Genomic DNA, 10,600 nt, shown 5'->3' with positions numbered 1-10,600 from the left:
ATTACAAACGCTCAGACAACGTAACCTGTGGAAGGCATCACAATTTGTGCATTGGTTTTGGTATTAAAGAAAGGGTGAAGAAATCGATTTCCAGAGATATGGAATTTTAATTTTCGGATATGTAGTAATTGGCAGATTTGGTAACTATTAGGTCAAAAGAAAATGGGGAGAAAAATAGAAGATTTTATTTTGAGAATTTATTTGACCATATATTGATAGGGGTACTTTTGACACATTACAAATAATAAAATCTGCTAGAAATTATAATTTATTAGATGTATTTTTACACATATAATCTCTTATAGCAGGACCTATAGCAAATTACCCCAAATGACTTAGCAAAAACAGAAATTATGTCATAATTCAGGATTTTTTAAACAGTATCGTGTTTCTTTTATTATTGAGTAATTATCAAGAATGGGGCAAATTTAGATTGGATGGTCTGTTTTAATAGGAAAATCGGATGCCATATGATGATTGACACATGGATAGTTTAAATGAAAACATAATTAGGATTCTAATAATTGGAAAAAAAAAAAAAACCTCAGCATAAACCATAACCCCTCTAACTCTAATTATAATCAACGTGATTTATTAAGAGTTAAGACTTAAGAGTGTAGAATCTGATTTATATTAAATATCGATGATCCTTCAAAATTTAATCTCTATCAAGAATATCAATAATAAATAAATAAATATATAAATGCTAACCGATGGTGGTTGAGCATTTATTTTAAATCGTAGTCCTATATTTTTTTTCTTTTAGTTTTTTCTGAATATTTATATCGAAATTTGGAATTAAAGTTTTCGGATCAGGATTTATTGTTGGGGTTTTTGTGCATAAGTTATCAACCAAGCATCTTTAATATTCTAGGTTTAGGGACTATATCTCTTTCACTAATATGTCAATATTACCATCAACCATTTATACTCACTTAATTGTAACCCCAATTTAATCAATTTTATCCACAAAAATTCAATTTTGACCAAAAAAATTCAATTTTGACTTTTTTTTGGCATACTTTAATATGCTCCAATTTCATCCTTAACTTAATTTAATCTCAATTTGACCCTAAATTTCACAAATTATTCAATTTAAAAAACATTATTTTCTTCAAAAAAACAAATTTTGCCGCCAGATTCCGGCGTTGACTGGCGGTCAACGCCGATCTCCGGGGTTGACTTTTCATTTTTAAGTTTTTTTTTGTTTTTTTTTTTACGTCCGCCGCTAAACGTTGACCGTAATTGTGCTGTCACTAACAGTAAATTAACGTAATTATATTGTCAATGACAGTTAATTATCGTAATTGTATTGTCGTTGACAATACATTTATGTAATTGTTCTGCCGTTGACAGTAAATTAACGTAATTGTAATGTCGTTGACAATACATTTATGTAATTGTTTTGCCATTGACAGTAAATTAACGTAATATTACTATTTTTTATTTTTTGTCATTTTTTTATATTGTTTGATTTGTTGACAAGTCAACGTAATTATATTACTGTCGTTGACAGTAAAATAACTGTAAACACAATAATATAACAATATCAATATTATTATTTTTTTGGGTTTTTTGTTTTGTTTGAGTTATTCACGGAGTAACGTAACAATATTACTGTGTATTATTGTAATATTACTGTAAACACAATAATATTACTGTGGTTGACTGTAATATTACTGTTGTTATAGTAATATTGTTGTCAACCACATCAATATTATTATTTTGTTTGGATTTTTTTGTTTGTTTGAGTTATTCACGGAGTAACGTAATAATATTACTGTCTATTATAATAATATTACTGTGGTTGGTGGTAATTTTACTTTCACTCATAGTAATATTAATTCTTTTGGCTTTTTATTATGTTTATATTTGTTGAACGGTCAACATAGTAATATTACTCTATTACACAATAATAATGAGTTTTGTTGTGTTAATATTATTGTGCTAGAGATTAATATAGCAATGTTACTGTGTTAAACTTTAGTTAAGTTAATTTTACTATGTTTTACAGTAATATAGTTAATATTACTGTCAATCACATCAATATTGTTGTTTAAACGAAAAAAAATAGTTAGAGAAAGAAGAAAAAAAATTCGAAAAAGTCAACGCCGGAAACCGGCGAAAAAAATCTGGAAGAAAAAAATATTGAAAAGTCAACACCGGAATCCGGCGGGATAAAAAAATTTTGAAAAAAAAAAGTTTTGGGTCAAAATTGAATAATTTGTGAAATTTGGGGTCAAGTTGAGGTTAAATTAAGTTAAGGGTGAAATTGGAGCATATTAAAGTATGAGGGGTTATTTTAGTCCTTTACAAAAATCTGGACCGTGTTGTCACGGTCCGCTAGTTTTGACCCAACCCTTTGCCGATTTCCCTTGGGAGGTTAAAGAGTCCAAGATGTAGCCCAAATAGGGTTAGGCCCAAGTTGGCTCAATTGTATAGTGGTAGGTAGGGATTCTTTGGTAGGTAGAGTAGGTGGTGGTAGGTAGAGACATTTAAGGGATTGTTTCACTCCCAACCGTTAGATCATTTCGATCTCCACCGTCCATTGAGGAGGTGGTCTTGTATAAACAGAGGTAGGGTCCTCATTTGTATTTATCCAACATATCCAACAATAAATCCAATAAAGTACTTTTCCTACCAACTCTCTTGTCTTCTTACTTTCTTTCTTCGTTTCCATCACTTAGCATTCGCAACACAATTCGGGAGAGGCTGACTTAGCTATCGCGAGGGGCGAGAAGGAGCTAAGGCCGCACGGTTCTTTGTTAAGGGAACAAGTTTGTGACAAGTGGTATCAGAGCATGGCTAAGGGCTTTGTGTTGATCGAATCCTCAACGATGGCGAACGTTGAAGATATTTCGTACGTAACCGAGGGACGTGGCAGGGAGGCCCAAGTAAACAACAAGAAGAAGAGGGACCACAGCAAGGCTCGTGGGGAGAGTACTTCTAATGAGGCCGTGCTAATGGATCATGGCGAAAGACTCGAGAGGCTCGAGAATAACGTCGCCATAGCGGAGCTTAGCGAACGATTCGAGAAGCTCGAGCACGATGCGGAAGTGTTGGAGAATCACGTCGCCGAGCAACTCGATTTGTCTAGAGACAATGAGGCGTTGCGGGAGGAACGGTTGGATCGATTGGAGGCCATCATCCAATCCCTCCAAGAGAGCATCGAGGGGATGCGTGACGACTTGGCTTTGTGCAAAAAGGCCGCCGCTAACGGCAGTGCTGGTGCTACTTCGAGTCCAAGGGTGGACTGCCCGAAGCCAACGGGATTCAACGGCGTAAGGGACGCCAAGGAAGTTGAGAACTTCCTATGGAGGATGGAACAATATTTCGAGGGTATCGGTCTAGTCGACGAGACGACTAAGGTAAGAACTGCTTCCCTTTATCTTTCCGATACGGCTATGTTATGGTCGCGTAGAAAGCACGCCGATATCGAGAAAGGCATTTGCCGAATCGATACTTGGGAAGAGTTCAAGAGGGAACTCAAGCGACACTTCTACCCGGAGAACGTCGTTTATGAGGCTCGAAGGAAGTTGAGGGAACTCAAGCAACGAAGTTCAATCCGCGAGTACGTGACGGAGTTCACCACCCTCACCCTTCAAATTCCCAAACCTCTCCGAGTAGGACCTTCTTTTCCACTTCACCGATGGATTACAAGGCTGGGCCAAGCAAGAACTCCACCGACGAGACATCAAATCCGTCGATGAAGCTATTGCCGCTGCCGAGTCTTTAACCGAGTATCAACCGAGAGATTCGTTGCGACAAGAAAAGTGGAACCCGACTAAAGGCGGAGGAGAGAGACGGGACAATCATGGTCGGGACCATCGAGATAACCGAGACCCACGGCGAGCGTCAACCTCGAGGGGAGGAGACAAGCCATCCTCACGCCAACAACTTGAAGAGAAGAAGAAGTCGTTTGTGCCTAAGGGAGGATGCTTCGTGTGCAAGGGGCCGCACGCGATGAGACAATGTCCCAAGATGGGGTCATTGTCGGCACTCTTACAACAAGAGGCCGAGCAAGGCACAAACGAGGAGCTAGGAAACATGAGATCGCTCCAACTTCTGAACGCGTTAAAGGCTAATCCGATGCCGGCAACATCAAGCAAGGGGCTGATGTACGTGGAGGCCCGCATCAACGGTACCCCAGCAAAGGTGATGGTGGACACGGGAGCGACCCACAACTTTATCAGCGAGGACGAGGCCAAGAGGGTTGGCCTACGGTGGAGCAGACGAGACGGTTGGCTCAAGGCCGTTAACGCTAAGGCACAACCGCTCAACGGTGTAGCACGAGACGCGGAGCTACACTTAGGCACTTGGAAGGGCCAAGTGGAGTTTTCGGTAGCACCGATGGATGACTTCAAGGTGGTGCTAGGCATGGAATTCTTCCGCAAGGTAATGGCTATCCCGATGCCTTGTTTCAATTCGGTTTGCATCTTAGAGAAGGGGACACCTTGCATGGTACCGGCCATCAACGGCACCACAAAGGAAGAAATGACGCAACCGAGGCAACTGTCGGCCATGCAAGTTGCCAAGGGAGTTCGACGGGGCGAACCAACATTCTTAGCCGCTTTAAAGGAGGACAACCCACTCGTCAACAAAGAGGAGGACGTACCACTGAGCATCCAAACCGTCTTGGAGGCCAACCAAGACGTGATGCCACCGAATTTGCCCAACAAGCTTCCACCTAGGAGGGAGGTGGATCATGCCATCGAGTTGGAGCCGGGAGCCAAGCCACCCGCCATGGCTCCCTATCGCATGTCACCGCCGGAGCTTGAGGAGCTCCGAAAGCAACTTAACGAGTTGGTCGAGATGGGGAAGATCCGACCATCGAAAGCACCTTACGGCGCACCGGTCTTATTCCTAAAGAAGCACGATGGTTCATTGAGGATGTGCGTGGACTACCGGGCGCTAAACAAGGTAACCATTAAGAATAAGTACCCTATTCCCTTGATAGCCGATTTGTTCGATAGGCTTGGTAAAGCCAAGATATACACGAAGATGGATTTGCAAAAGGGCTATTACCAAGTTCGCATTGCCGAAGGGGACGAGCCAAAGACAACGTGCATCACTCGATACGGTTCTTACGAGTGGCTTGTCATGCCGTTCGGGTTAACCAATGCCCCGGCAACATTTTGCACTCTCATGAACAAGATTTTTCATCCATACTTAGATCGGTTCGTGGTGGTCTACTTGGACGACATCGTCGTTTATAGCCATGGAGGAGCATGTCAACCACCTTCGCACCGTCTTCCAAGTACTTCGGGAAAACGAGCTGTTCGTGAAGAAAGAGAAGTGCGAGTTTGCCAAGGAGGAGGTCCGATTCTTGGGGCATATCATCGGGCACGGGCGACTCCAAATGGATGGAGCGAAGATCAAGGCTATCACCGAGTGGGAACCGCCGACTAAGGTAACCGAGTTACGATCTTTTCTTGGTCTTATCAATTATTATAGGCGGTTCATAAAAGGGTACTCGGCACGAGCGGCGCCACTAACCGACTTACTCAAGAAGAACAAGACGTGGGAGTGGCCCGACTCATGCCAACGGGCGTTCGAGGACTTAAAGGCAGCGGTGAGCCAAGAGCCGGTCCTCGCCTTACCAGACTTTGGGAAGTCGTTCGAGTTGCACACGGACGCTTCCGACTTTGCAATTGGAGGGGTCTTGATGCAAGAGGGGCATTCGATCGCCTTCGAGAGCCGAAAGCTCAACGAGACGGAACGGCGCTACACAGTACAAGAGAAGGAGATGACCGCCATCATCCATTGCCTTCGAGTATGGCGGCACTATCTATTAGGCGCACCGTTCGTGGTCAAGACCGACAACATTGCCACGAGTTACTTCCAAACGCAAAATAAGCTCTCGCCAAAGCAAGCACGGTGGCAAGACTTTCTAGCGGAGTTCGACTACGTTTTGGAGTACAAACCGGGGAAGGCAAACGTTGTGGCCGATGCTTTGAGTAGAAAGGCCGAACTCGCAGCCATTAGCTCGACAAGGGGGAACTTGGCCGACGTGATCCGAGAAGGGCTCAAACATGATCCAATGGCCAAGGAGCTAATTCGACTCGTCAAGGAGGGCAATTTCAAGATCGTCCCCACTTGTTCGAGGCAACGAGGACGTCGCCGGATTAGGCGGGGGAGGATGTCACGGCCCGCTAGTTTTGACCCAACCCCTTGCCGATTTCCCTTGGGAGGTTAAAGAGTCCAAGATGTAGCCCAAATAGGGTTAGGCCCAAGTTGGCCCAAACGTATAGTGGTAGGTAGGGATTCTTTGGTAGGTAGAGTAGGTGGTGGTAGGTAGAGACATTTAAGGGATTGTTTCACTCCCAACCGTTAGATCATATCGATCTCCACCGTCCATTGAGGAGGTGGTCTTGTATAAATAGAGGTAGGGTCCTCATTTGTATTTATCCAACACATATCCAACACAAATCCAACAATAAATCCAATAAAGTACTTTTCCTACCAACTCTCTTGTCTTCTTACTTTCTTTCTTCGTTTCCATCACTTAGCATTCGCAACACAATTCGGGAGAGGCTGACTTAGCTATCGCGAGGGGCGAGAAGGAGCTAAGGCCGCACGGTTCTTTGTTAAGGGAACAAGTCCGTGACAGTGTGTAGACTTTTTGGTGAATGAGTTTTTTGTCTGAATCTCTTTATGAATAAGTACCCATTGATGGGCTTATTTGTAATCACCCCTTTATTGAATACTCAATTCACGTCCTATATTTCTTCTGACAAATAAAAGATTTTCTATAATCCATGTTATTTGGGTGTGTATTTTAAAATGGAAACGAATAAATTTGTAAGGAAGATTGATACGAAAAAAGTAGTTGAGGAAAGAACTCGATTCTTTCTCCTTAACACAAATTTGTCATGTGCACTGCTTTTCGGTTTACTACAATCATCTCCAAGATAAAAAGATTATTTGAGTTCCAACAAAGACGTTTAAGACTTTTATAAGACACTAAGGAATGAGACTTGACATTGGAAACGATATGCGATCAGATGCTTCGGTAAGTAATGAATGAATGAACGATTCAAATGATGGATATTGGAATCGATTTATAAATCTTTTCTTAATAACTAAACACCTATCTCAATCTTTTTTAATGGTGCCATTTCACTTTATTATTTTTCACATTTAAACATTTTAAATGGATTCATTAATTTATGATTCATCAAAAATTAATTTTGAGACTCTAAGTTAATCCACTTAAACATTAAACAAAAGTTTGTTGCAAATACTCAAAATTTCCAACAACCCAAAATCCCTGAATTTTCAATCCAAATAGAGAAATTTGGATCAAGACGGTACGGGATCCGGAATCCCGGTTCCGAATTCCGACCCCTGCCCCTATCCAATTAAGTTTGAATTCCTTGCATAAATCGTCTCAGCGTTACTCTTAAGTAATAATTGCCACACACATCAATGTGTGACAGAAACACATTAACATGGTATGAACTGAATCTAAACAAGGGTCATGTACTGTGTAAATCAATGATAATGTTTTACATCAACTTGACAATAGAAACAAACCAAATTAATTACTAAAATTTGATGGACATCCAATTTTTCAACCACTTGTATTTTATGTCGTCAACTAGATGGGCCCTTCTCCTCCTAAATTTCTTCTCCACTTGAAGATGCATAATTCATTTTCTGTAAACAGTATGACACAAGTTGGTTTATTATTTTTGTCCTAATTTCTGCAATAGTATTAAATAATTCAATCATTCTTGAATTCAACTTCACAATCAACGAAAACTAGTTTATGGTTCTTTGGGTGGTCTCGTCATTCATAAATTCGCTTCAAATAGACTTCCATGCACTAGATGGTAAACACATGAGGAAAAGTCGTACCAAATCTTTTATATTCATTGTTCTTTAGTGTGTATTTTGAAATGGAAGTGAACAAAATTTCAAAAGATAATGAAATAATTGAGGCAATAACTCGGTTCATTCTCCTTAATTAAGAAAATTTGCCCCGTACAAGTGCTATGCATTGTTGGTAATTGTCTTCAACATACGACTATTTCATAAATCCGAAATAGTAGCACACCAAATTTTGGATTACACTGAACAAATAAGGTTTTATATACCTTTTACTAGACAAGAAAGAGAGACTGGACAACAATATGCAATGGATTATTCAAATGGTGGATTTTGAAATCTATTTATATATTATCAAAAGTTATGACAAAAGTCACAAATCTTAGCAAAATAAACATTTAAAATTGTATACAACTTTTAATATGATTAAACGCCAATTTGATTTAGGAGGTGTTTAAACCATGTCTTCAATGGTGACTTCTTTAACTATTTACTTTTCATTTATTTATTTTAAGTGGTTTATAAGTTCTCATTCATAAAAAAATGAATTTTGAAAAACCAAATTTAATACAATTAAATATTTGACCAAAATTGAGTTAAAATTCAAAATTTATGGTATATCTTTTATATTTTCTTTGCACAAAAGTTTACCTTCGATTTTTGGGGTTTTTTTTATAAGTTCCTAACCAATTATCTTTATTATTCTAGGTCTAGGGGCTATATCACAAATAAGCCAATTCCTTTAATATTTATTATAAATAAAGGAAAAATTCATGTATATGATAAAATTACCCCAACCATTTATACCATATTCTTAATTGTAACCCCAATTTAATCAATTTTGACAAAAAAAATCCAATTTTGACTTTTTTTTTCCAAAAACATTTTTTTTTCAGAAATTATTTTTTTCCCGTCGGTTTCCGGCGTTAACCGGCAAAATCAATATATACGAGATTACATTTCCCTAAAAGAAAATGTTTAGTTCATTACAAACAAGGAGTCAAATGAAGAACACGAGAAATCATAAACTAAACGTAAAGAAAAAGCTTATGAACAACCCGAGTCGAAACCCTCGTCGAAGCTTTGGGTTTCGGGTTTTCGGTTCGATTTTTTTTTTCTGGTGTGTTTTTTCCGTCGCCGGAATCATGCGTTGATTTTTTTTAGTGTTTTTTTACGCCCGCTGCTAAACGTTGACCGTAATTGTGCTATCATCAACAATAATTATAATATCACTGACAGTAAATTAACGTAATTATAATGTCACTAACGGTACATTAACGTAATTGTACTGCCGTTGATAATACGTTTATGTAATTGTAATGCCGTTGACAGTACAATTATGGTCAATGACAATATAATTATTATTTTTTTAATTTTGTTTGATTTGTCGACAAGTCAACGTAATTATATTACTGCCGTTGACGGTAAAATAACTGTAAACACAATAATATTATTGTCAACCACATCAATATTATTATTTTTTTGGGTTGTTTTTTGTTTGAGTTATTCACGGAGTAACGTAATAATATTACTGTAAACACAATAATATTATTGTGGTTGACGGTGATATTACTGTTGTTAGAGTAATATTACTGTCCCTCACAGTAATATTAATTTTTTTGGCTTTTTATTATGTTTACCTCTGTTGAACAGTCAACATATTAATATTACTCTATTGCACAATAATAATGAATTTTGTTGTATTAATATTATTGTGCTAGAGATTAATATACAATATTACTGCGTTAAATTGTAGTATAGTTAATTTCACTATGTTTAACACTAATATAGTTAATTTTACTGTGTTTAACAGTAATATAGTTAATATTATTGTCAATCACAATAATATTTATGTTTAAACGAGGGCGAAAAAGATGTTAAAGAAAAAGAAAACAAAAAAGTCAACGCCGGAAATCGGTGGCTATAAACAAAAAAAGCCAACGCCGGAAACCGGCGGCGACGGACAAAATTGTCCATAAAAATGTATTTTGGGTCAAAATTGAATAATTTGTCAAATTTGGGGTCAAATTGAGGTTAGATAAAATTAAATGATGAAATTGGAGCATATATGTATGATAGACTATTCCAGTCTTTTATAAACCTCTAAACCATGTGTGGACTTTTTAATAAAAGAGTTTATTATCTGAAACTATTTATGAATAAGTACCCACTGACGATTTATTGGTAAGGTGTCGTTGATTTTTAATTAATTACTCACATATTTCACATGGAAGTCGAATTTTATATGAATAAATTAGTCTTGCATGTATAACTAACTCCTCATTATAAAAGATTTGCACTAAATCTCTCGATCTATCGAAAAAAAATTGCTCAAAATACTCTTCCATTTTCTTCTTCTTTGCCCAAAACCAATCTACAACTAACGGCGTTATATATCAATGAAAAAGAAACTGAATGTAAAGAACAATATAATATTTAAGAGTATATACAGTAAATTATTTTATTTTTTTGTTATGAAGTAACCTGCGGTCATCCATTGAGTAAACCTATACTCTCGTATAATAGCTTACAATGCAAAGCATATAGAAGAGGTAAATCAGACTAGGCTAACCATGTGTGTCAAGCTCGACCAAGCGACCATTGGCAAGGGATTTGAACCTGGGTCAATTGACACATAACCACTTGCTCCAACCACTAGGCCGTCCCTTGCGGGACTATATACAGTAAATTTGATTTGATACATAATGGAACTATATGTTACGTTTAGCGGTTGTCAATCGAGCCAATATATGAGCGGAGATTGGGTTGG

The 10,600-nt window shown here is 38.2% G+C and overlaps 1 protein-coding gene across 1 annotated transcript; it reads left to right on the top strand.

Annotated features, from left to right (window-relative positions):
* The first annotated feature begins 2,837 nt into the window (after positions 1-2,837).
* LOC105957280 (uncharacterized) lies at positions 2,838-6,196 on the top strand. Its single transcript, XM_088817911.1, has 3 exons — positions 2,838-3,558; positions 3,662-5,127; positions 5,174-6,196. The coding sequence occupies exons 1-3, from the start codon at positions 2,838-2,840 to the stop codon at positions 6,194-6,196; spliced, it is 3,210 nt and encodes a 1,069-aa protein (XP_088674037.1).
* Positions 6,197-10,600: the final 4,404 nt, after the last annotated feature.

This window comes from Erythranthe guttata, chromosome 5 (genome assembly GCF_056151865.1).
Source record: "Erythranthe guttata isolate IM_541 chromosome 5, IM_541, whole genome shotgun sequence".
Classification (NCBI taxonomy): domain Eukaryota; kingdom Viridiplantae; phylum Streptophyta; class Magnoliopsida; order Lamiales; family Phrymaceae; genus Erythranthe; species Erythranthe guttata.
The sequence above is the reverse complement of the archived record's forward strand: the minus strand, read 5'-3'. Positions and strand labels throughout refer to the sequence as shown.